Source organism: Eutrigla gurnardus, assembly GCF_963514095.1.
Source record: "Eutrigla gurnardus genome assembly, chromosome: 6".
Lineage (NCBI taxonomy): Eukaryota > Metazoa > Chordata > Actinopteri > Perciformes > Triglidae > Eutrigla > Eutrigla gurnardus.
Window position 1 is genome coordinate 5,960,722 of NC_139920.1, and position 25,887 is coordinate 5,986,608.

General features: G+C 43.1%; 1 protein-coding gene and 1 long non-coding RNA gene across 3 annotated transcripts in view; one reads left to right on the forward strand and one right to left on the reverse strand.

Moving 5' to 3' along the window:
* pik3r3b (phosphoinositide-3-kinase, regulatory subunit 3b (gamma)) overlaps window positions 1-16,800 on the forward strand; it is a 227,877-nt gene extending 211,077 nt beyond the window's left edge. Inside the window, exons 1-10 of one of the 2 annotated variants that reach the window (XM_084011564.1) lie at window positions 1,452-1,648; window positions 1,685-1,980; window positions 10,902-11,037; window positions 11,689-11,787; window positions 12,173-12,353; window positions 13,546-13,671; window positions 13,779-14,098; window positions 14,881-14,955; window positions 15,096-15,266; window positions 15,920-16,800. In XM_084011564.1, coding sequence (XP_083867690.1) covers window positions 1,866-1,980; window positions 10,902-11,037; window positions 11,689-11,787; window positions 12,173-12,353; window positions 13,546-13,671; window positions 13,779-14,098; window positions 14,881-14,955; window positions 15,096-15,266; window positions 15,920-16,118 — 1,422 coding nt within the window. In that variant the 5' untranslated portion in view covers window positions 1,452-1,648; window positions 1,685-1,865 and the 3' untranslated portion in view covers window positions 16,119-16,800. Of the gene's footprint in view, window positions 1-1,451; window positions 1,649-1,684; window positions 1,981-10,901; window positions 11,038-11,688; window positions 11,788-12,172; window positions 12,354-13,545; window positions 13,672-13,778; window positions 14,099-14,880; window positions 14,956-15,095; window positions 15,267-15,919 lie in introns of those variants that run through there. The other variant, XM_084011563.1, reaches the window with a different exon arrangement.
* A 235-nt stretch (window positions 16,801-17,035) lies between these two features.
* Window positions 17,036-23,829, reverse strand: LOC311014296. The gene is made up of 2 exons (XR_014597249.1): window positions 19,027-23,829; window positions 17,036-18,973 (listed from the first exon to the last, which is right to left on the reverse strand). It is a non-coding gene; the product is annotated as an uncharacterized lncRNA (long non-coding RNA).
* Between the last annotated feature and the right edge of the window lie 2,058 nt (window positions 23,830-25,887).

A 25,887-nucleotide genomic window follows, 5' to 3' on the forward strand; every position in this document is an offset into this window, starting at 1 on the left:
AACACATCACTGCAGCGGAAAGGGACATCACAAAGTGTCAAAGGCTGTATATTTTTGTCCACAGGGGTCTACATTTTCCAGAAAGCTAATTATTGTGTGATAGTTTTTGTTCCATATGATCAGCTCTGGAGCAGGCGAGGGTCCAGTGACACTACAGCAAGGTAGATGGTTGATGACGTGGGTGTGTGAACTCACGGTGCAGCACAGGCTGCAGGACACAATCTATCATCTCAGATCTCTCGTATACTCTGTCTCATTACATATTTCTCTTCTCTACATTGCCACTGACAATTTTCCAAACCAAACTCCCGTGATTTGCGTTTTTGAAGTTGTTTCCCTACCTTTTAGTCAGTAACTTCATTTCACTATGACATAACAAAATCAACTTGCAACTTGTTTAAATTATGTATTCCACCGTTGTTGTCACTTACTTAAATGCTGCTGAAAGAGTCGACATTTGAGGGAGTTTCCACTGTATTACCATGCAATGATAACTTTAAAACATAACTTTTTTGTTTAATTGTTACTGTCTATAGGCACACAAATGTTGGCTATAGTTGTTGGGTTTTTTTAAAGGCTTTGTAAATGGGTACTATTTTCAGTGGCGGATTGATCTATTTGGTGCTCGAACTCATATTTGGGGCAGCAAGCTGGTGTATGTGGGATTGTGTCAAAATAAACAACAGTGTGTGTGTGTTCTTGGTAATGAAGAAACTCATCACCAGTGCAGTGTGGCTTATTGTTGTCTGTTGTATTTGGACAACAATCTCTATGCTCTATGGCACGGAGGAATCAGATACATCAGGCGTTGGATACCCACACAAAACCTGTCAGTAGGATCAATTTAATGTTGGTTTCGATGTGTGGTAGAAAAAGCACATCCACAAATGTAAAACAATTCAGGTCTGCTAAGGAAAAGGGATGTTTTTTGCTAAAGCATGCAATTACACTACCATGGTCTTTTGCTCTCCTTATTCATGTAGTCTGTTATGTCATACGTCATATAGCTGCAGCAGCAGCCAGTACTTCGTAGTGACATAAAGCCAGTCAGTAGGAAGGTAAGGATCTGACTGGAAAACCACAGAATTTGTAAGTTGCTCTTCAGAGGCAGAAGTAATTTCCCTATTGGCGTTCAAATTCATCTTCTGCGCCTGCGCGTAGAGGCTCGGCCAGCAGTGGGCCTGGGAAAGAATTGGGCTAACCAAGGGGGGAGCGCTCTTAAAATAACACAGGCAGAATGTGTGGGTGGAATCATTTCCTCCTGAGTTTAGATAAGATTCAAGTTTAATGCTTTATACAGCGTATCAATATATATTGCGGTAATTATCTATTTGTATTTAGTTTCGTTGTGTGCTACTTAGCGAAGTTAAAATGCCCCCTGTACGCCGCAGCGTAGTGGTTTGTCCCAGCCGTTGTCAGCCTCCACCAGCCTCCTCTTGTCAGTGCTCTTCTTAAAATGAAGCTAGCGAGCCGGCGGCACCAGCGGAGGAGAAGGAGAGGGGACTGAAATGTAGAGCTGGCATCTACTTTCCCACCGTTCAAAGGACGTTTTTATACATACACACATATAGAGGGCCTTCATGAAGAGCCCCACGCTATTAACTATATTATTATGTCGTTGTGGAGCAGTCGCAGCCCAGTGCTTGCCGTACACAGTTCGTCTATTTATTCCAGTCTGAAGCAGGAATTCAGTTCGTCTATTTATTCCAGTCTGAAGCAGGAATTCAGATAGAAGACTTCCAAGTAGATAGATTAGTTTATCTAATCGAGTTTTTTTAAATACGTCGTTGTCACCCGTTCGCATTTTATAAGCTTTTCTCCTTTTTTTGTGGAGAAAGATTGTCAGGTTAAGCCACACGGAAGCAATGTATAATACAGTTTGGACAACGGAAAAAGCCGGCGAGGAAGGAGACTGGAGGGACGTGATGATGCCCTACTCCACGGAGCTCATATTTTATCTGGAAATGGACCAACCGCCAGGTAAGGAGGCCTGGAGAGCAGAAGCGAACACCGGACACGTCAGTTGGGCTCGGGGCTAGCTAGAGAGGAGAGGAGGTGTTGTATTTGGTTTGGTGTCGGTTCAAATCGGTGGAAAGTTTTAAAGCATAACGTTACATCCTGCTGCTGCTCTCACCCCGGCATTACCGTAGACTGTGTAGGTCCTAACCGACATTTGTGTCGTCTTTAATCGAGGGACTTAACGTTTGTCTGCTCATTTACGGTGATATTTTAGGCATGTTTTCTTTAAGTGCATCATTATTGCCACAGTTTCGACATTAGCCTAGCTTAATCTCTTTTCGTTGTAGTGGCAAACGGGTAACTTGAGCTTGGGAGAGAAAAAAAATTGAGGTAGCAACATTTTGTCTTTAAACTAGATTGTAATAGCCGTTTCCGGCACCAGTGACAACGCTTTAAACATGAAATACTGTGTGTTTCTTGCTCTCCGGCGCACACGCTTTGTACATTCCTGTGCCTATTTCTGCGGTGATACGGTAGCTGCAGCTCCGCCGGTCTGCACTCAGGAGACGGTCGTCCCGTGTATCCTGACCGTGAGACAGCTGAAGTCCTCCGCTGACCGTCTGTACTTAATGTGATATGATACATCAACGGCACAGATAGCAGGCACCGCAGCATTTCATTTACACTAAAATGCAAAGAAAGAAAAACACCAACACAGTTCATTATAATCGAATTAGCTCATTGAAACCACTGTTTTTGCATCTACGTGCACGTTATTATTTGTATTATTATTATTATTAGACTGTTATTAACGTTAGTCCACAGTCCAAGTGTAAATGAAACTGCTCCATCCGTATCATCCCGAAATGAGCTCTGTCCGGTGCCGACAACGGAAAAGGGGGGATGGGACACGGAGAACAGAGGGGATCCGGAATAATTGAACAAAACCGGGTAATAGAAGGTCCCGAGCATTTCATAACGATAACCTCATTCACTGACACGCCGCATTTCTACGTGTCTGGGCCCCTCTCTAGGAAACTGTCACCCAGAACTGAACATGTTTCATTCATTCCTTCCTTCATTCATTCATTCCAAGGCATTTGTGCCAGTGTCATTTGACTCCCACCCCCCTCTTCTCTCTCCCCGCTGCGCTGAATGGATCATGGCGCAGATGTGGGACGTTGTGTTGTTTCCAGGAGGCGCTGTTGAATTCAGTTTGCCCGGTAGCTCTGTGGCTTTTTATCTCCCTCCTTTCTCCCCCATGTATCTATTGAGATGTACTATATTCTCCAGCCACCATAAAGTGCAGTATTATGTCTTATCTTTGACATATTTCAGAGATAATGCAACAAAAAAGAATCCCCTTAGGTTAAGAGTCTGTACCAAACTGCTGTTTCAACCAGTACATTACAGTGATTTGAAACTATGTTCAGGATGTTGTCAGCCGTTATGTGAAGTTTGTCTCAGAGCACAGCTCTGTTTTCTAGTTGGTTTTTGCATCTTTTGTTCCATCCTTAGAGGTACGTTGAAGCCCAGCTGAAGTGGACCGCTGCCATAGATCCACATTCCTCTTTCTGCTTATTTAGAAACACCTCTTCTTTTTTCTTTTTCTTCGGCTTGACTGAACGACAGAGAGAAATTAATTCTCGTTTTCTTTCTCTCTCCATTTGCCGGGCATTGTGTCGGGGCGACAGTAGAGTGAATGCACAGTGTTACTCAACTCAATAGGTCGTAGATGTGAATGCAACACGCTCGCTCTCTTGCTGGCGATTCACATACTGGACCTTTGCTCGTATAACTCTGGTAGCCATCTATTCATCCACACATTTATGGGGTCCTTATAATAGCTGAGAAAGGGGAAAGAAATCCTGCTGATTTGATCACAGCTTTGTGAGCATTTGTGCTCATGAAAAATAATATGCATTTTTGACTTCTGGAAAAATCAACATGGAATAACAAAGCAGTGCAGGCAGACTTTTTCTGCAGCTCATACCTGCTGTATGATGTATGTTAATATAGGGTTTGTGTGTGTGTGTGTGTGTGTGTGTGTGTGTGTGTGTGTGTGTGTGTGTGTGTGTGTGTGTGTGTGTGTGTGTGTGTGTGTGTGTGTGTGTGTGTGTGTGTGTGTCACCTCTTTTGCATGAGCTCATTCTGCATCTTTTTGTTTCACAAATACATAACCGACTCTGAGCTCGTCTGTGCCTCAGTGTGTCTTTGTCATGACAAAGAACCTGGGAGAGAGGAGAACGAGGCAAAAAGAGAAGCGACTGAGATGCTGAAAGATGGAAAAGTGAGAGACGGCAGAGAAGGAAGGAGGGAAGATGAAGGGTTGAGAGGTGAGGAGACATAGGCAGAATAGAAGACAAGCATCCCGCAGATGTTCATTAGAATAGTTATTACACTTGGATTGAAACAGGAAAGCCTCAAAGCCTCAATGACGGTTATTGTGTGTGTGTGTGTGTGTGTGTGTGTGTGTGTGTGTGTGTGTGTGTGTGTGTGTGTGTGTGTGTGTGTGTGTGTGTGTGTGTGTGTGTGTGTGTGTGTGTGTGTGTGTGTGTGTGCGTGTGTGTGTGTGTGTGTGTCTCACTGGGACATTATTGTTAAAGGACCATAGGAGAGGTTTCTTGTATGTCTTGGCTCATTTACAGCAAACCCCAGGTAGTGCACATTACTTCCCAGTTCTCCTTCCTTCCAGGTAGCTTCCATTCACATTCACCCAATGTGCACAGGCTTGAAACTGTATTTGACTTTCATTTATCACAGATTTTACAAATCTAGGATAACATTGTTGTTGTTATGCAAACAGTAAATTAACTTTACATCGAGGAAAGCAGTAGAGCTGCCTTTTATCAGGTGAATAATCAAATAATTGCTTGATAGAGTTCATTGTCAATTGTAGTCAATTACACAATTTTGGGGCAAATTAATTATTTCTGAAGCAAAATTACATTTGTTTTAAATGATGTTGTCCATGCATTGAGCGTCAATTTAAATAATTGTACATTTAATTTGCCCAAATTTGCCATATATGATATATTTATTGGACACATGTTATCGTTAGTATCATGATCTATCAACCAGCCATGCATTGGTCTGTATTGAGGACCAGATTATGATAGATTTTTCCACACAAGTGCACTTACCTGCAGAGGGAAAATTACACTGGATGAACAGATTTAATCTGAGAACTCCCTTTATATATTACCCTGGTGAATTAACTCAAGCACATTTCAAGTGCTAACACTGATTTTAAAAGTGCATACAATAAGCAGAAATGGTTACCTTGGACAAAATATGCAAAAAAAAAATGGTATGGACCTGCTGCTGTTTACATAGAAACATGCACAGTGGAGATGTTACAGTCTGATAGCATCATCATTTAGAGGATCGGATTGACATGTGGTCCATAAGAGACGTAATGTTTGTGTCACTGTGTAAGAGCCTTTTATCAGGGTCATAATCTGAATAAGTGAAACCTATTCTAAACCAAAAATCACGTCCAAAGAAACCGGACAGAATCCGTGACAGAATTGGAAAGTTCGACAAAAGAATCCCAACTCAAGGTCCATCTTCTGTCGGAGCTTTCACCCACATCGTATGGTCGTCATGCTCAGTTGTCAAGGGGATGGATCTGTTGACATGATGACTCAATTCACAGCTCTTTGTCATTTTTATGGAGCCAAACTCAGGTTATTGCTGCAAATTATTGACAGTTTTTTTGTCTTAAGATGGTGATGATAATAGGACATTTCATTTAAAAATTGGTCTGTTAGCGCGACGTAAAAGCAGATTTACAGTGCGTTAAGGCAAATTGTAGAATTCTCAGGGGAAAATGTTGAAATATATATATAGACATCTAATCATTGCAATTGTTCATATCAGAAAACTGGCAGTTTGTTTAATGTTTGGCTGTGTATTGATATTTTTGTAACAAAAGGTTCTTGTCAGCAAAAATTCCCAACAGTTTAATTGCAGCTTCTCAACTATGAGGATGAAATCAACCATGAATGAGTGAATAAATGAGTCTCTTAAACACACATTCAGCTGCCATCCGCACTGTGTTTAATAGCAGCCGACCTGTTGATTTAGAGCGCGATGCTGCTCCGCTGTGTGTATGAGTGTGTGGCGTCCAACAAGAAACTGATATACCCCTGGATAACTCCACCTCCCTCCCTCCTCTCTTTCTTTCTCTCGCGAGGCACGCCCCCCCTGCCGCCTACTGATTGGCCGAGGGGGCGGGCCTCCATGCCGGGATTAGTTAGCGCATCGTCTGTCTTTTAGGATCAGCTTCGCTCTGCTCTTTTCTTCAGTCTGACTGAGCAGAGAGCAGGACGAGGAGGTGGCGGTGGAGGAGGAGGTAGAGGAGGAGGAGAGAGAGAGAGCAGCACAGAGAGGGAGAGAGAGAGTGAGCGAGCCAGAGAGAGGAGGGAGGAGGGAAACAGCTGAGAGACGAGTGACAGCATGCAGCTAACGGAGAGTGCGATGGTTGAGGACGGTAGGCTGACATACACATTTGGTCCTTTGGTGTATTTTTCTTTGTCTCCTCCGTCTCTGCCTTTTGTTTGTCTTCGCTTTCTTTCTCAGACTAAACTCTTTCTGGTCCAATCTGTGTGCATTTATATGCATCTTTTCCTAGTTTCACACTTTCTTTGTTGGTATTTTCCCCCTCTTTCATGATCTTGCAGACCCTCTTTGATACGTCTTGCAGCACTTAACCTGAAGCTTTCTGTGTGAGTGTGTATATGTGTGTGTGTTTGTGTGTGTGCACGTGCACGCTTGTGTGCACGCACATTTGTCTTCATTCTTTTCTGTTGCTGAGTTTGCTTTTGTACTCCACAAAGAACGACCAGGCGATGTACAGGAAGTTACTAATCGAGCACAGATAACAAACACAGCTGGTTCCAGAGTTTTTCATCTGTTTCATAGGTTGTCCTTTCAATGTTTTTAAATTTAAGACTGTTGGTCACGCAAAAATGATTATGTCCATGTGTTGTGGTGGGCTCTGTTAAATTGTGACTTTCTCTATTTTCTGACATTTTATAAGCAACATGTCTGTCATTGCATCAATGTGGACATAAAGGGTCTTGCGCTGTCAAGCATCTGTGTGTGTGTGTGTGTGTGTGTGTGTGTGTGTGTGTGTGTGTGTGTGTGTGTGTGTGTGTGTGTGTGTGTGTGTGTGTGTGTGTGTGTGTGTGTGTGTGTGTGTGTGTGTGTGTGTGTGTGTGTGTGTGTGTGCTTTCACCGACGTGACGCTGAAACACACCCACATTCTTGTAGACGCTCACACACCGACCACCTGCAGCTCCTTACTTTGTCCACATGTGAAGTTGAGGAACTAAACGGAGTGAGCAGTGGATTTCTGTTGAACATCTAATTCTTGCCACATGCTTTGAGTTTTCGCTGGGTTTTGCATTGTGTGCAGTCCATTTCCATGGTGGCTGCTGTTGCAGTAAAGATCTTTATTCACGGGCTGCACCAACGATCAGCTGTGTGCACACGCACAGCTTTCAAAGTGTGTCGTTTTTCCAAGGGACGAGCGAGGCTCGCATTGGTGCTTTGTGTGTTGCTCAAGTGCGAGTCTTTATCATGTGTGTGTCAGTCCGTGCTGACAGTCATTGTTCGGGAGAGCTGAGAGGCTTCTGCCTGCATGTGTGATGACAAGTGAGATGGCCGTGTGTGTGTGTGTGTGTGTGTGTGTGTGCGCGGCTGAGCGTTGCTCCTTTGTCTGGAGAGGGGAGGGGGCGGGGGAAGGTTGCACTGATGGTCGCCTTTGTTCACCATCCCTCTCGCTCTCTCTCAGAATGTTCTTGCAGGAGTTGTGACTGATTTTCTTTAACACATTTAGAACAATACAGTTATGTTATATGAAAGGTACTCACATTTTATGACATTTTCAGATGATCTCCTCCCTGGTAGGATGGTTGTCATTTTAAGTTTTAGACGCGTTTTTTGCAGGACAGGTGTTTTTAAAAGAGCAGGCATGCAAGCTTTGCAACAAAGGACTTGGTGTACGTGTGTGTGTGTGTGTGTGTGTGTGTGTGTGTGTGTGTGTGTGTGTGTGTGTGTGTGTGTGTGTGTGTGTGTGTGTGTGTGTGTGTGTGTGTGTGTGTGTGTGTGTGGGTGAGTGTGTTTTGGTCTTGCTCATTGTCCTGTTGTTTGTCATAGTAGCACTGAAAAGAGAAGTCGTAGACAAAAATAAGTCAAATTTTTCTTTTTTATAATGATAACTGATCAATGCATTATTTTAGACATTGTCAGATAATATGACCAAATGTTTGCTGGTTTGGTTAAAGGTTTTAGCCTAAGCATTTTTTTTAAATATAATTTTAAATAAGTAATAATCAATTAATTATTTTTTTTTTACTGAAATTACTTCACCAAATTTAAGATGCATAACATTTTATTGACTAATCAATTAAGCCAACAAAAGATGCAATGCAAATAATAATTGCAGCCCATGGGACCCACCTACTATTGTCCTTTCTTACGATACTGTCCTTTGTGTTGTCCATATACTACCATACTAGGAACATCATGCCAACACACACACACACACACACACACACACACACACACACACACACACACACACACACACACACACACACACACACACACACAGGCACACACTTAATATGGTGTATTTCAGTTATGTTAGAGCAATATTTTTTTCTGTTTTGCTGAAAAATTTTAATCGTGCAAAAGTGTTTTTTTTATTGAATATGAAGTGGATTTCCACTCCGTGTGTGTGCTAGGAAGTGAACATGGGCATGTGTTGAGGGAGAGAGAGGGAGACTCCATAAAGTGCTGACAGAGGGGAACAGTGCAGCTGCAGAATGACAGCTTTGGCTGCAGTAAATGACTGACTAACGGATCGCCGTGGTGATGTGAAAGAGGAGGGAGGAAAGAGAAGGAGAGGGGGGAGACAAAGGGAGTGAGAGAGGGAGAGAGAGGAAAACGTGAGAGAGACAGCAGTATTGAAGGAGAACAAAGGGGGGAACAGGAGAGGAAGAAGAGCTGCCACTGTTGCATTCCTCTGAACTGAAACCCGTGTGTGTGTGCACACCAATTACTTTTTATTAGCAGTCCAGCCTCTTTTGATGAGGTCTTCTCAGCATGCAGTGAAGGTCCGAGGCTGTTTACTGTTACCTCTGCTACCGGTTCTTTTTGTAAATTCAGACTTCAATTTCACTGCTTGTAACACACAATGTCCTGTGGTGTAGAGATCACGAGCTGCGGTTTCCTTTATGTGGAAATGTTAAATATTTCTAACAACTCCAGAAATGTTCTTATAAAGTGTAATTGTGACAAAATAACACACTTCACATGAGCTAGTTTTGTGGCCCCCTGGTGGCTACGGGGCCAGCCGTTTAATTCGCCTCAGTTCTCAAAATAGTTGGATTTGTATTTTATTTGACAATTTTACAAACGGAAAATGAGGAACATTATAATGACAATAATGCTGCTGCTCTGTGTCTGCTGCATGTGGAAGTAGCAGCTGTGTCCCAATGTTTTCCCCCCATAATCATATCTTCATTTCATATCGGGTATCATTTCTCCACCATTATTCGGCTCTCCCTGTGCATTGTGGGCATTCCCCTGTCTGTCTCCAGCCTGTGTGCGTGTCATCTGATGGCATCGCAGTGTAAATTCATCAACGGGCTGGTCCTGTTTATAAAGGAAGGCATCCACATCGGCCCTCTGTGTGCGTGTGTGAGAGCGCAAACTGATTTGTGATGTAGAAGCTCTCCAGTAATTACACTGCTGTTCCTTAAACTGTATCCAGATGTGCCTGAAGACTTCTAAAACTTCTTGGACTGTGTGTGTGTGTGTGTGTGTGTGTGTGTGTGTGTGTGTGTGTGTGTGTGTGTGTGTGTGTGTGTGTGTGTGTGTGTGTGTGTGTGTGTGTGTGTGTGTGTGTGTGTGATTTCATATTCTGGCTAGCTCTCCGTTTGGCACACAGCATGGCAGCAAACACAGGAGCTTCTGTTTGAAGCTTATGCCTGTCATGATAACTATGTATTGACAGAAATAATTGTGATAACCAATATCATTATTTTTAATTTTTTTGCCATATTATGCCCCTGACATAATGATAATATACTAGCATAATAATGCAGCTACAGACTTAGAAGAACAGTTAACATTTACTGTTTAAGAATATTCAGACTTTTGGAAATGAAATGTGAAAAAATATAAAAATATGCTAAACAAAAGCCTTTAAAAGCTATTTCTGTAAGAAAAAAAAGAAAAAATGAGTCATAGATATGCTGCAAGGTGCAAACCAAAAAAAGCCAAGTTTGCCATAATCCTCTGTAGTTGGTGTCACAACAGATAAACAAGGTTTCCCTGCAGCAGTTCAGTGGGAGGATGAGTTCAAAGACCGGAGAAACTTCAGGAAAAAAACAGTGTTGGCAACAAACTTTCTCCTTCCTCCTCCGGACCTAACAAAGCTTACAGGCAGCCGATAACTCTGCTTTAAGGCTCCTAAGTGTTTGTGGCCTGTGTGCATAGCATGTGGTTTATGACAGAATCATTAAACTGTAAAGATTTATGGGCTGGGTTTGTCATGCCATTGTTTGCCTGTGTGATTAATACGATCACCAAGTACACTGCTGCTGCATTGGTGTGGAGATCTAAAAACTGCTCCTGTATTCTAAATTGCATATGAAATATGTGTGGGGATGAATGGAAAACTTTCTCTTGCTTCGTTTGCTTCGTTTGTGTGTAATTGGTTGCACGAAGCTGTAAAGTAATGAAATGGCTGGAAAGGTTTAACTCGATCTCATCTGCGGTCATGGATGGATGCTTGACCTCAGTTATTTGTGTTTTCCCGAAGCTCTGCCGGGAAGTTCGGCTCACGCAGTATATATATATATATATATATATATGTATAGCAAGTCTTTTTAAAAAGTAACACGTCGTCTCTTTCTGTCCTCCAGCTCTTCCTCCCAAGCCGGCGAAGCCACAGCAGCCCTCCTCAGTCGTGGTAGGAGGGGGCAGCAGCAACGGCACCAAGGATGGAGGAGCAGGGGGATCACTGCAGGAGGCGGAGTGGTACTGGGGTGACATATCCAGGTAAACACACATGTGCTCTCTGAAAATGGAGTGACTGAGTGACACATTTCTTGGCTAGAGTATTTATATTGTGTGTAGAATGAATCTGTATTTGCAAGTAGACAGTGGCAGGAAATGGGGGGGCTGAAGTGCAAGAAAGGCTCTTGAAGTGTCCTCGTTAGGGGTATAAATGTGTCAGAGGTGAAAACGGTCCATTTGTTTGTGTTTGAAACCTGAAATCATCCCAGTGTCCTTGAGTTGAGTTTCAGAACATCAGAGGACAGAGGTCTTGAAATCCTTAATCCAATCTTTGTCTTCTAAGTGTAAATCTTTTGTCAATGCCTTACCTTCCTAAGTGTAGGTCGCTCTCTGCCACAATCCACACATACTTGGATGATAACCACGCCTAGAGTGCAGACAGCCGGTCTGCCACCTTAATGCACACACACATATATAGAGGAGAGGCTGTTTACTGGGACCAGTCCGTCCAGTCACACCCTATATCTTTCTAATTGATGGAATATTTACTTTGAGGTGTGTGGCTGCAGGAAGAGTCCTCATCACCTGTCACTGATAATTGGAGGCAGACTTAATAAACACCATCTGTACACAGATCACTCATCCAAGTCCAACTCTAATTCTATACGATTGTTTTTCTTGTTTGGTCTTCAGGGAGGAGGTGAATGATAAGCTCAGAGACATGCCTGATGGGACCTTCCTGGTTCGGGACGCTTCCACCAAGATGCAGGGTGACTACACGCTCACACTGAGGTACAGCCTTACCATTCAGTTTGTCTCAGTGCCATGAATGGAGTGTGTTTAACGCCGCTGGGGGAATTTATGGGGACTGGAAGGAGTGGTAGATTACTTCTCCTGCTCCACTTTTATGCAGCCATCCCTCTAGTTAACTGCAGATTGAGGGAAATCATGTGTTGAGAAGCATTTTGCCGACGCAGCATCCTGGTAAATTGGAGCAAATCGCCCACTGCCCTGGAAATAAAGTGCTTGAGGGGAGGAACTGAGCCTGAACTAGAAGCTTTTAAAAGTGTGAATATTAAAGAGAGTCGTGTGTTTGGGAGAGTGTAGCCGTTTTGACTGTAAACGTTTGAATGTGGTGTCCGTGTCCTCATTATCTCGCCTGCATCCTTGCCTTCAGGAAAGGGGGCAACAACAAGCTGATAAAGATCTACCATCGGGACGGGAAGTACGGCTTCTCTGACCCGCTGACCTTCGGCTCAGTGGTGGAGCTCATCAGCCACTACAGACACGAGTCTTTGGCTCAGTACAACACCAAGCTGGACGTCAAACTCATGTACCCCATCTCTCGCTTCCAGCAGGTACACACACACACACATGAACACACACACACATGCTGCGTTCAAGTGCTCCTCTAAACCTACGACATAGCCAATTCAGATATAAATACTTTTGATGAATAAAAAATATAAATAAAAAATATATATACATTTTATTGCAAAACCGAAAATACCTCAATTCATAAGTGCATATTGAACCGTGCACGCTGTACCGTATGGTTCAATAATATAATAAGAACCGTTGCATCCCTAGTTTGTAATGACTTTATTTATCAGACCATCCTGGGGTGAACTTGTGCTTGAATGGGTAAATCCCTGCAGCAGCTTCAACATTACTGGAAAGCCTGAAAGCCAAATAATTGAGGCTGTTCTAGCAGCAGATTTCTGCCGTTTTGAATGGTGACAACTATCACTTAGGTGTAATGTGTCATTATGTGTGCAGTCAATTTTACCAGTAGTGGATGCATTTTAAAGGACAGTTCAGGTTTGTTCACTCTGTTCTAAGTTTAGAATATTTGGTTAAGTTATTTTGTTAAAAACCTGTGTGGTGGCTCATATTGGACTCCTTTTGTACGGCTATGTAATAACGGGGACAAGGAAAGTAAAAAAAAAAAAATTCTTCGATAGTTTTGTTGTTTCTTGGCTTTGGGGGCACAACTCCCTCTTACTAATCTTTCTATCAGTACTCCATTTGAGATACCTTTCCCAGCAGTTTCCTCTTTAACCCCCCTCCTCCTCTGTACCCGACGGTGTTTCCACTCACAACTGCAGTGGCAGCAAGATCTCCACTCGCTGAAATATAGCCCCGTCCGCCGGCCCCCGTGCCACGCTCCCTGAATAATTGCACACATCCGTGGTGTCAAAGGGCAGTCGTTGCATTTATTCCCTTCCTCCCTCGCTCCTCTCGTTGCCAGGCGAGTCATTACTCAGAGCAACGCAATATCTGCGAGCGTGCATACCTTGCCATACACCCAGGGCATTGTGGGTGGTTAATTAACGAGCCTTTTCAGGAGTCGCCCCCACTAAGCTGAATCAGGGGTGAAGGGAGCAAACACGCACATGCACTTTCTCTCCGCCGTCCCCCAATTACAAATGGCTCTTCATGATTTCATGTCTCACACAAACGCATGCAGCCTTCCTCCTCTTCCTGTCGGGAGGTTCTCTGCACCACTTGGTCTCTCATGCTTTCCGTTTCGCCTCCTGCATCTCTCAGGACCAGCTGGTGAAGGAGGATAATATTGACGCCGTAGGGAAGAAGCTGCAGGAATACCACAATCAGTACCAGGAGAAGAGCAAAGAGTACGACAGACTGTACGAAGAATACACCAAGACATCACAGGTACATGAGTATTCAGACTTACGTTTTACCCTTTACTGTACGGGTTTGACAGAAAGACGTGCGTGTTTCCCATCGTGTCCACTCACTCCCTTTCTCTCCGCCCTCAGGAGATCCAGATGAAGCGGACGGCCATCGAAGCCTTCAACGAGACCATCAAGATCTTCGAGGAGCAGTGCCACACGCAGGAGCGCTACAGCAAGGACTACATCGAGCGCTTCCGCCGCGAGGGCAACGACAAGGAGATCGAGAGGATCATGATGAACTATGAGAAGCTCAAGTCTCGGCTCGGGGAGATCCACGACAGCAAGGTGCGGCTGGAGCAGGACCTGAAGACGCAAGCCATGGACAACCGGGAGACCGACAAAAAGATGAACAGCCTGAAGCCCGACCTCATACAGCTCCGCAAGATCAGGGACCAGTATCTAGTGTAAGTGCAGACACAACTAGTTGCTGGTAAAGCAGCTGTCTTGTTGACCCTTCGGATGATCTTGGTTTAGATGCTTGCAGTTCTGTCTGAGTTCTGGAGGGTTTTAGCTCTTATTATTATTAGTTATTATTAAAACTTAAATAGCTACAAGTCGTCTGTCGATGAGTTAGACCCAGAGACTCTTTATTCCAGAAAATACAGGAAGCACGATGATCACGGCTAAGTCTCTTATGTTCACATGTCAGAAGGCTTCAGAGCGTTTGCAGACGAGGGTGGAACTTGGGTTTGTCTAAAAGCACATCAGTGTGATAACTTGGCAAACCTGCTCTCATGTTGCCCTACGACTGTAAAGTTAGTGTTTACTTTGGCTCCGGTTAGGCTCTGGAGTTCTTGCAGCAACTGCTAAACAGTTTTGTGCTCACCTACACATCAAATGTTTTTACCAGTTATTGCACCAAACCTGTCAATATGTTTTGTATGTCATACCATCAATCAGAGCACATTTTAGTCCCAGCGTCCAAAAAAAGTCTCCCCAGATGTTCTGTGACTGTCACGCTGCTTTATTAGAAGCTGGTGCTTTCTGTAACTGAAGATCTGGTTCAGCCGGAGATTTCCTGTCGTATTTCTAGAAGCTAGTCGAACAGCATTCCAGCATAACTGGCCTCATTCTGTGGAGACGCTTGTTGGAGGCTCGTTAATTTGAGCATAAACAATGCTGTAAACATAAATCCTACTGAATCCTATTAGTAGTAATAGCGGTCTCTCTCTCTTTCTCTCTCTAGCTGGCTCAATCACAAAGGAGTTCGACAAAAGCGAATTAACGACTGGCTGGGAATCAAGAACGAAAATACTGACGAGTGAGTCTTTACTTTTTGGTTTGTCGTCCGCTGCCGAACGACTGTTGTGTTATTTGAATCTGTCCTTGTTTAAATGTGAGTGTATGAAGTCATCCTTGCTCACCGTGTGTCTCTCGCTGTGTGACTCTGTGTGGGTGCAGAGGCTACTTTGTGACTGAGGAGGATGAGAACTTGCCTCACTACGATGAGAAGAGCTGGTTTGTCGGCGACCTGAACAGGACGAAGGCAGAGGATCTGCTCACCGGGAAGCCGGACGGAGCGTTCCTCATCCGAGAGAGCAGCAAAAAGGGCTGCTACGCCTGCTCTGTGATGTGAGTACCACGGCATGCTATTGAGATCTGATTGGGGGCTAAGATGCTAGCTGTATTTTTCACTTGTTTTCATAGCAACGGGAAACATCCGGTCTTAGCAGAACCAAGGAACTTGTTTATATCAATTATCTACTGCTAGATAGCAAAAATGCCGGACTGTCCAGGGAATAAAAGAAGGGAAGAAAGTTTCCACTTTCCTTGGAAATATTAGCGAATAACAATCCTTAGTCATAGCTCCTCATGAGGAAATCCAAAACATTCAAACTGTTTTAAAGTGGAAATAAAGCAGGCAACCAGTTAAGCTGATTTAATAAATCGATTTCCACTCTAGTCAACAGCTGTAAGCATGTAAAAGAAGCTCTGTTCAATGTGTTGCAGTGCTCTGACCCGTTACGTCACAAAGTTTAACACATACAACAGTAGAAACTGACTAGTTCTCTATTACCATAACTGGGTGTAAAAATGAGTTTTACAGGGATAAAGACAAGTCTTCATTTCCCCTTTTCTGATCACCAGCGTTTCATTAAGATCGTTCAAAGATGGCGCCGCTAAGAAAACCAAAAGCGAAAGCACTTTGTTCTTCAGCATTTGGGGTGGGTGAATGAGGAGGAATCCCTCCTGAATGACTGAACCCGTCTTCTCTGTGTCCTCAGCGTCGAAGGCGAAGTGAAGCACTGCGTCATCTACAGCACACCGCGGGGCTTCGGCTTCGCTGAGCCCTACAACCTGTACAGCAGCCTGAAGGACCTGGTGCTCCACTACCACCAGACCTCCCTGGTGCAGCACAACGACTCGCTCAACGTGCGCCTCGCATACCCCGTCTACGCACAGATGCCCTCCGGACGCAGATGAACCACAGCCACCACCCCCCACCCCACCACATAGACAACAAACCGAGCCCCTCTTGGGGAAGGGAGAACGGGGGGATTGGTTGACACACAAAGCGACCCCAATACCAGACCCGATAAAGATAGAAACAAATTAAACACTTGCTGCAACACACGTCAGCCACCTTGGAGTTATATATTTTTACAAGAACAATTTTCGGAGGGCATTCTTTCTAAAGACTGCTTGATTTGCACAAGGAAGTTTTAAATGTTTGTGAATGTGAAAAAAAAAGTACGCGACTGAAGGAAGAAAGGAAGTAAATGGAGTAGGAGACTTCAGAGTTTCAGATTGACCCCGCTGCTACCTAAACTCCAGTTCAGTCATTTTACCAGAAACTCAAAAAACGTGCGAAAGATGACGAAGACAACAGCAAACATTCCCAAATGTTTTTTTTTTTTTTTGCTTCTTCTTATTTTGCACCTCAGATTATTATATTTCAACCTTTTTGTTTGTTTCTGGAGTCGGTTTTCATGTTTCAGATGTTTCTTTTTGTTTCTCGTGCTTTGTTTGTGGTAAATGCAAGAGGAGATGATGTCAAGCGTCTGTCCTGTCCCTCTCTGTACGGAAGGCAAAAATAATGTAGCATACCGAGACAACGGACACTTATTTTCTGAAGTGTTCCTCCATGTAGACTGCTGCTGAAGGGTTTAGGGGGGGGGGGGTGGGGGAGTCAAGGGGGGAGCGCGGGGCATAAGCAACACAAAACAGTTTTGTAGTCTGAAAAGGAGGACGAAAGGCTTGCTTTTATACTAACTGTAGAGGTTTTTTTGTGTTTTTGCTTTGCTGGAACGTAGTTTTTGGTTTTTTTTGTCACGGATCAGAACCAGAGACCAAAGTTGGTGTGGAGGGGAAAGGGGAGGCAACGAGTCAGCTCGTGTGTGTTTTCTTTCTTTTATGAATGGAGAGAAGAAAAGCAAACGAATGGTGTGTTTGAGACCACACATAAAACTGAGTTTTGGGCCACGTGCTTGCCCACCAAATAGCCTTTTTGGAAAACCAAATGGTACGTAACAAGAAACGCCAAGACCTTCTGTAAATACAGATGGTCAAGTATGAAGCACTTAAACGAGTCCCATGTGTGCCCTCAGCACTCTGTACCATCCTCTGTGATTCAGTCGCCGAGCGCTCCCTGTGGAAGTCAAGGGGAGACGTCATTTAATAAGTCAGTCCGTCAACGGAAGAGTTGGCAAATTACATTGTGTTTCAATAATTGTCTTAGTTGTGAGGATTTGCTGCTTGTTTGTCCTATGTGATAAAATACAAGCAATTTTCTGACACCATGTTGGGTTATTAGGCAGGTTTTTTATCTTTTTTTTTTTTAAGTGACATTTTATAGACTGGAGAGTGATTGATGAATTTTTAGCAGCCCAAGTTTTATTTTTCCAGTTCCAGAATTTTGCTGATGCCTCGCAAATCTACTTTTGGAGCGCTTGCTGAACTTTTGGAGCAAATGTTTCCACAGACTGGGCTGCTCCAGTCTGCTTCTCTGCTGGGTGAACGTTACATCCGAGGGCAGGCTGGGACAGCTCAGGGCACGACGTGTCATCGAGACAAAAGCCGGTTCAGCTCAGTGGCATCAAATCAAAAACCGTTGTCAGCTCGTAGACCAGATGGACCGCCGGGGTCAAATCCAGAGAGCGAATCACTGCATGACGTACAGAGTGCTGAGGTCACAAACCTTGCTACACTTAAACCAGACAATGTAACAAATGGTCCGTTTCACCAAAATCACCCTTTTAGAAGCAAGAAGGAGAACCAGGGAACCTGGAACCCATTTTATGTGTGGTTTGAAAGAAACGAGTGAATATAATGACTGGGTTGAAAAAGTGGGACTGTTTGTGTTTCTGTTCAAAACCTTCAGAAATAATAAGCTTTGATTAAAAAAAAAAGTTCTGTGTAACACAGAGAGCAGGTAGACGGAGGCGACGTCCCGAGCTGAAGACGCAGGCTTTAGACTGAAAACTTGAAAGATCGTGCAATCTAGCGTTTTGTTAACGTAGTCAAGCAGAGCAACGCACTAAAGGTCCGACAGATAATCAGAGTGCACACTGAAGCGTTGGGAATGAGAATTCAGTTTTGTTTGTCTGATTGCATCGCTTCCTCTTTTGTTCTGTCCCAAGTTTCTTTGTAAACTCAGAGCCTCTTGCCGGTGCTTGACTTTATAACCAGTGGAGCATTTTTCTGTCGAAGACTAAAAAGCATCACACAATAAAAAACTATCTTCAAAAACTGAAGAGAAAAAATAACACAACCAAGTTGCATTCTATTCTTCCTAGAAATTTGAAATTGTGCATTAGTGATTGGCTGTTTGCACGATAAGATGATGCTCACCCATTGGCAGTTTCTCTGCAGAGACGTCTCTGAGACGATGTTGCGTTGCGTCTTGGGGGATGAAACATGAAGGTTAGCAGAGCTGCGTGGATGGGCGAACAAGGGCAGCTGTTCTGAATCCACTCCACCTCCAAACCCAGATGCACACCGGCACTGGTTTTCTACAGGACAACATTTGTGAGGGCCGCTACCAAAAACCTTCTTAAAGACGCTGGTTACAAAGTCAGCCAAAGCACCTCCCCTCTGTCATCTGCAGTGTTTTTCACAGTTGCTAAGCCAGCATCAGAGTGTCTGGGCCGCACACACACACACACACACACGCAGGTACGTCTGAAGGAGTGTATCAGGTTGTAGGAAGAGGGCCATTGTTTGAGAAGCTGCAGAGGAGTCTTGAGTGAATGATACAACCTTGGTTGTACCCACCACGTTTATGTATCCCCCCCGTCTCCATGTCCTCCTTATCACCCTACAGTGTAGTAACCCCTGACCTTCTCCTGACTTTTGGTGTCCGGCAGCACATAAATCAATTTGGCCTGTTTACCTCAAAATTAGGTAAAACTACTTTTGGAATTTTCTGAAAATTTGACGAAAGAAAACTGCAGATTGTGTTCACGCCGACTTTGATGACACAAGTATTCCTTAGACGGTGTCACAAGACGATGTAATTAAAAGAGCACCATCTGTAATCCTATATGTTTGAGCATTTACAGAAGCAACGCTGGCAACATCAGTGTGTCTGAAAAAGCTCAAATCTGTTGGCGTATTGATGAAGATGAGGGTTAAATAATGACATTTAAAAATGTCCACCTCAGCCAAGTCTCAAATACCTTTCACTATCTTGTGACATCTTTTCAAATGGATGCCATTTCCACTTTGGTCTATTATGTGCCAATTTAAAACGAAGGTGGAAGGAACAATACAGTACTTACTGTGACTTCCAGGTCTGTTGAGAGGTTCTTCAAAACAAAAAGTAAATAAAGTTGCATTGAAATTAGCCTAACTTTGTTAATAAAGCCTGCAACAATGTATTTGACAGAGCAGCAACATTGATTGGCTGTGTCCTATTTCAGGGGCCACTTTCCAATTGTGCAGAGAAATATGACGTTTTGGTAGATGAATATCGCCATTTTCTACGTCATCATCTTTGCTCATATTATTTCTGACATTTGCTGCCCTGACACATTTAACTGCTGTTTTCGGTTGTTGCTTTTCTTCTGACATTAGTCCAGACCTTGTTTTCTGCAGTTTCACATCAATTTTTCTTTCTGCCCACAAGTGTTAACGTGATGTTTGAGGGTTAACAAGCCAGTGTTTGTGTCCGACCCATATGGAGAATGATACCAGAATCCCTGTGGTTGCAGGCAGGAGATTGTGAGAATTAGCGAAGATACCGCGGTGAATCGTCTGCAAACGATCTCATTGGCAGAGAAGGCCCAGGTTGTGGCTAATCCCATGTTGCCCCCATCCTTTTAATTCATCTGAATTGGGACACAGCCGTTTGCCCCCCAGTGATGTTTTTTGTTCTTTCTCTCGGACTAACGGGGGACAGCAAGTCGGGGTTTGGTGATATAATCTTGAATGTACAAAAAGGATCAGTCCGGGTCCTGAGCTGTTTGTTTGTTTTCTCCCTATATTTTAAGCACCACAAATCATGTTCATCCGTAACACGAAACCAGATGATCCTAACTCTCCAGGTGCTATCGAAAATGCAGGCCCACTCGACAGACTTCTAACGTCACCTTCACAAGGTTTCCGGTCATCAACCCTCAGGTGTTTCAAGTTTACCGTAGAAATGATCACACAACAAAACCAGCGGTTAAAAAAAATGAATAAATAAATCAGGGTTTTTTCAGCATTGATACTTAAATCACTCTCAGTCTATTAAGCTAGATCCCACAAGTTTGACTTCTGTAGTGTCCTCACTTCAAGAGGCTTGTCCTTCATGGCTTCCCGTAGCTAAGACACAGCATCGCCACCAAAAGGACGTTCTAGTCTTTCCTTTCCCCTCCATCACCACACAGTCTGGAGGTTTAATTTATTTTTATTTTCTATTATTAGCCGAATTTTTTTTTTCCAACGGGGAGCTCAAAAAAATCCCCAACTTTATTACTTGAAGTATATTACATTGCTCACTGTTGAATGTCTTTCTATGAAAATAAGAAAATACACATTTATTAAAGAAAAAGACGAAGAGTTCCCTTTTGTTTTTATGGTGAGCAGGGCAGAGGTTTTTAGAGTTTTATGACAGATGTACAGTATTCGTTACAGGCAAACGTAGAGCTACTTTAGGAGGGAAGGAGGCGTTTTTTGAAACTTCTCAGAGATATGTTCGGATATTTTCCTTCACAGAGGGCTTGTCTGAAATTGCACACATTATCATCTACAAGAGACTTGTATTAATATTTACCTGTGATGTCTGCGTATGCATCATATGTCACATTTACACGGAGATGTCGTATCTATCATATATATAAAGCTAAAAGATATTACAGTTTGAAGGGTTGTTTTGAGTCGTCTTTGACTGTTTTCATCCCCCCCCCCCCCCCACCTCCCACCCAAACATTAAGACCAAAGATTTCAGTTCTTATTAATCCTTCAGTTGTAGATCATTGGAAATGGATGTTTCAGTGATGTTTTTTTTTTTTTTTTTATCTCCATTGCCTTGATATTATCACAACTCAGAAGATAAAACAATGTTGTGTGAATGAGTGTCCCGTACAGCTAGCTAGGATTGTTGGTTGATCTGTTCATTTGTGTTAAAAGAGTTTTAAACAGGTACTTTTGTGACACGTCAGGAAGGATCCATCTTTAAAAATCCTCGTTCAATGATGTCCCAATGTCAAATCAATCAGATGGAACTGGATCTGCACTCTTCGGTTGGTGTGCCGTTTTGGTATGAACTGACTTCTGTTGAGGATTTAAAAGAAAACTACCAAAAGTCACAGCTTTCTCACTCATGCTACTTCATATATTTGCACATGATGACCGTAGCTGGAATTTAGATCGGTTTGCCATTTGAAACTTTTCTATTTCTGTGTTGAAAATGTCCTGACGAAATCTCAAGAGCAAACATGGATTTGGGGGGGATTCACATTAAGCCTTCTTTAAATAGATGGTAGTGCATCTTGTGTGGAATGAAGATTATCCACAAGTTATTATGCTTGCACATGGTAATGTCTTATGTGATCATTTATTCAAAAAAAATGTACACCTTGGGCGCTCCGTACATTTTACAGTTTAAATTGACACCGATTTGATCAAATGTAGCTCCTTTCTGCATTTGGTGTCTTTTGAAGTCTCATCCTGTACATGATTTGACTATTAATACGTTTTATTTTAATACTTCAAAAAGAAAAACGAATTCAATTCCATATTAAATCCCACACTTCCAATTTTGAGGTTTCTGCAGGATGTTTTCCCTTCGTGTCTCACTCCACCACAACATGCAATATTCCCTTTTTCTGTCAGCCAGGGGTTTTGTGATGGAGGGGCGCATGTTTTCCCTCAGGTGCATCGACCCCCACAGGACAGGTGTTTCTGAATGCATCAGGGTTCTGCTCGTAGTAGTATGAAGAACAGGCAGGAAGAAGTTACGCAGTCACGGGTTAGTGGGACAAACCAAAATATCTGTTTTGTCAAGTTTACTTTTACAGACTGTTTAGTTGAGTTTTCACTTTTGGAAATCTCAACTCTAACTCTTAACATCCAGGACACAGGCTTCTGTTCACGTCTCAGAAAATAAAGGTACATTTTGATTCACACAAAAGGTGCAGTAACCAGAAGGTACAATAAGCCTACTGTTACCTTTTTTTCTGAGTCTTTCTACTCACTACCAGGACTGTTAAAGCAACTGTCTGTTGTTCCTCTACTACCGTTCTACTACTTACCGTTACTACAGATACTACTACTTACCCTCGAGCAGTTCTGCAAAGTTTTATTTGCAGCCAGGTTTGAATATGTTTGTGATTCTCAGTGAGGAGTCTTGTTGTGTTCTTACCACTGCTTATCTGATCACAGTACCCAGCACAGCTTCGAGGAGTAACAACTTCTTATATATATATGAAAATAAAGTACTTTGAAGAAAAATTACAAAAAAAAAGGATTTAAAAAATGTGTATATGACCCCACCCACCCCCCCCTTTTACCCTTTTTTGACATACGTACAGATCCAGCATGCATATTTGGTACTCTTGACTGTTGTTTTTTGTGTATTAAAGAAAAACGGTAAAAAAGATGTCTTTGAAAAACAACTGTTATTTGTCTGTTTATGGTGTATTCAGATCTAAATTTGATATAGCGACTTTAACATCACTGCTTACAGCTGGAACAATTTCATTTCTTTATTTGTGTCAGTTGTATGAGGCTATAACAACACAATACCGAGAGAGAGGACCATTCATGCAAAAATGTTTAAGAACATTGGACTTGGTGTATTTCTGTCCGCAATCAACATTTTTTTTGATGTCAGAGATCTTCTGTAGACGAGTCTGGTAACAACAGAGCAAATACAGTGTAATGAACAATGCTCTTCACGTGCTTTATGCACTGTTGCTGAAGACCTTTACAACAGCTGAGGAAAATCTGTTTTTAGACTACTTGCTATGATCACCACCAAGTTCTAAGACTTGCTTTTGGTGAGTTGCACAAATTTGTGTCAAGTTCCCCAAATGTCATCTTGATGTGAAACCTTCATTGAAAGTATGACTGAAAAGTTTGATTTGAGCGGTGTTTAAAATGTTGCTGTGAACCGGCCCAAACACTTAACAATTCAAACTGCTCGTGGAGATGATTTCCTCCCGTCCAGCTGTCTGTCTGTCTGTCTGGAGTCAGTCTCTCTCTCAGTATTTCCCTCTGGCACACCTGCTAACAGCTTCTCTTGGTATTCTCTGTTTCAAATGGTTTTGGCCAATCACGGTTCACTTTACTTTCTCGTATTGGTTGCAATAGTTTGTTGGTTGTAGATTCTCCATTTGTTTATGAGCTGAACTCATGTACGTTTATCAGTGGAGCTCCACCATATTCAGTTCTCTTGCAGAATAAAGAAAATATTTTGTTCAAATACAAAAACTTGTGGGTGTGTATTTTGTTTTGGTCACTTTTCTACAAACGTAAGTGTTGTGACTGTTTTTTACAACATTTTTATTGCCATTTTTTACGAGGTACTATAGTATGACTTTTATGCCATTTTATTACATGTTGACTGACATATTGTACTATTTAAGCATATTGTACGATGAAATCATGTGATATAAATGTATGGGTTTTTTGACATACCATACTGTGACATTTTAGAATTTTTTCATGTACTATACCTACATGTACTGTACCTTTTAATCTCTTTTTCAAATAAACGACATAGTGACTTTTTCATGTAATATACAATGGCTTTTATGACTATTTGACATAATATAAAACTAACTTTTTGATGACTTTTTATGACATTACATACATTACTTGCAGGCTTTTTTCCATCCATCCATCATCTACCGCTTATCCTGTATTCAGGGGGGGGGGGGGGGGGGGGGGGTCTATCAGTCTATCACAGGGCTGACATGTAGAGACAGACAGGTAACCAGTCTATCACAGGGAGACATGTAGAGACAGACAGGTATCCAGTCTATCACAGGGCTGACATGTAGAGACAGACAGGTAACCAGTCTATCACAACCATTCACACTCACATTCACACCGACGGGACATTTAGAGTCATCAATGTCTTTGGACTGTGGGAGGAAGCGGGAGAACCCAGAGAGAACCACACGGGGAGAACATGCAAACTCCACACAGAAGGAACCCAACCCGGGAATCGAACCTGGGACCCTCTCGCTGTGAGGCTAGAGCCAGGTCCACCTAGCTTCCAGGGCCTGTTAGCAGCACGGACGCTAGCTCATGTACAGGCAGGGTTGACTTACGTTAGAGTAATGAACCCCACTAACACTGAGCTTCACTTTCCATCCGACACCAGATTGGGTGATTTCCACGCCCTTGATGAAGACCACGAGATTGACTTCCATGTTGACGAACCTAGTGTAGCCACAGTTGCAGCTAGGACAGAACCATCTTTTCAACAGTTGTTACCAGATGTTGATCTCAGTCAAGCAGAAATCACTGATGAACAACGACACGAGCTTCAGTCTTTATTGTTGTCATACGGTGATGTTTTCAGTGCTCATGATCATGATTATGGACACACAGACATAGTTAGACACAGTATCAGGACAGGAGATGCTCCACCCATTAAACAGAGAGCATACAGAACCTCACCCAACATAAGAGCAGAGATAGACAGGCAAGTTCAGCAGCTCCATTCACAGAACATCATTGAAGAAAGTTGTAGCTCCTGGTCTTCCCCTGTTGTGCCTTGTCCGAAAGAAAGATGGTAGTTACAGGTTCCGTATCGATTATAGAAAGATAAATGCAGTCACCATTAAGGACTCATATCCCCTACCACGACCTGCAGATTCTCTTGACAGCCTTTCCGGTGCTTGCTGGTTCAGCACCATGGACTTATGAAGTGGATATTGGCAGGTCGAGCTTGAAGCACAAGACGAGGAGAAAACAGCTTTCAACACCGGCAGTGGACTGTACCAGTTCAAGGTTATGCCCATGGGTCTAACCAATGCTCCACCAACATTTCAGAGACTAATGGAGCTGGTGCTTCACGGCCTGCACTGGAAGGAGTGTTTGATTTATCTGGATGATGTCCTTGTCTTCAGTCGCTCTTTTGCAGATCACCTACTGAGTCTCACAGAGGTTTTCAGCCGTTTCCGCTCAGCTGGTCTCAAGTTGAAAGCCAAGAAGTGCCAGTTTGCACAAACACAAGTCACCTTTCTCGGACATGTTGTCTCCAATCAGGGACTGCAACCAGACGCAAGGAACCTTGAGAAAGTTCGGAGATGGCCTACACCCAGGACAGCTACAGAGGTGAGAGCATTCATTGGACTGTGCTCTTACTACCGTAGGTTCATCAAAAACGTTTCTGTCATTGCCGCTCCCTTGCACACTCTCACACACAAAGGAGCAATCTTCAAATGGACTGTTGAATGTGAGGATGCTTTTCAATCCCTGAAACATGCTCTCACTCATCCACCAATTGTGGCACATCCCGTTTTCACACAACCTTTTCTCCTGTACACTGATGCTTCACAGGGAAGCATTGGCTCTGTGTTGTCTCAACGTCTAGATGGTAAAGAACGTGTTATTGCCTACGCAAGCCACACACTCAGTCCCTCTGAAAGGAAATGGTCTACGTTTGACCGTGAGTTCTGGGCAGTTGTTTGGTCTGTGAGACATTTTAAACACTTTCTCTCTGGCAGCACATTTACTGTGATTACAGATCATAAGCCCCTCCTGAGTCTGAAGAAAACCCCAGTGGACAGTGACCCTACTGGGAGATGCAGTC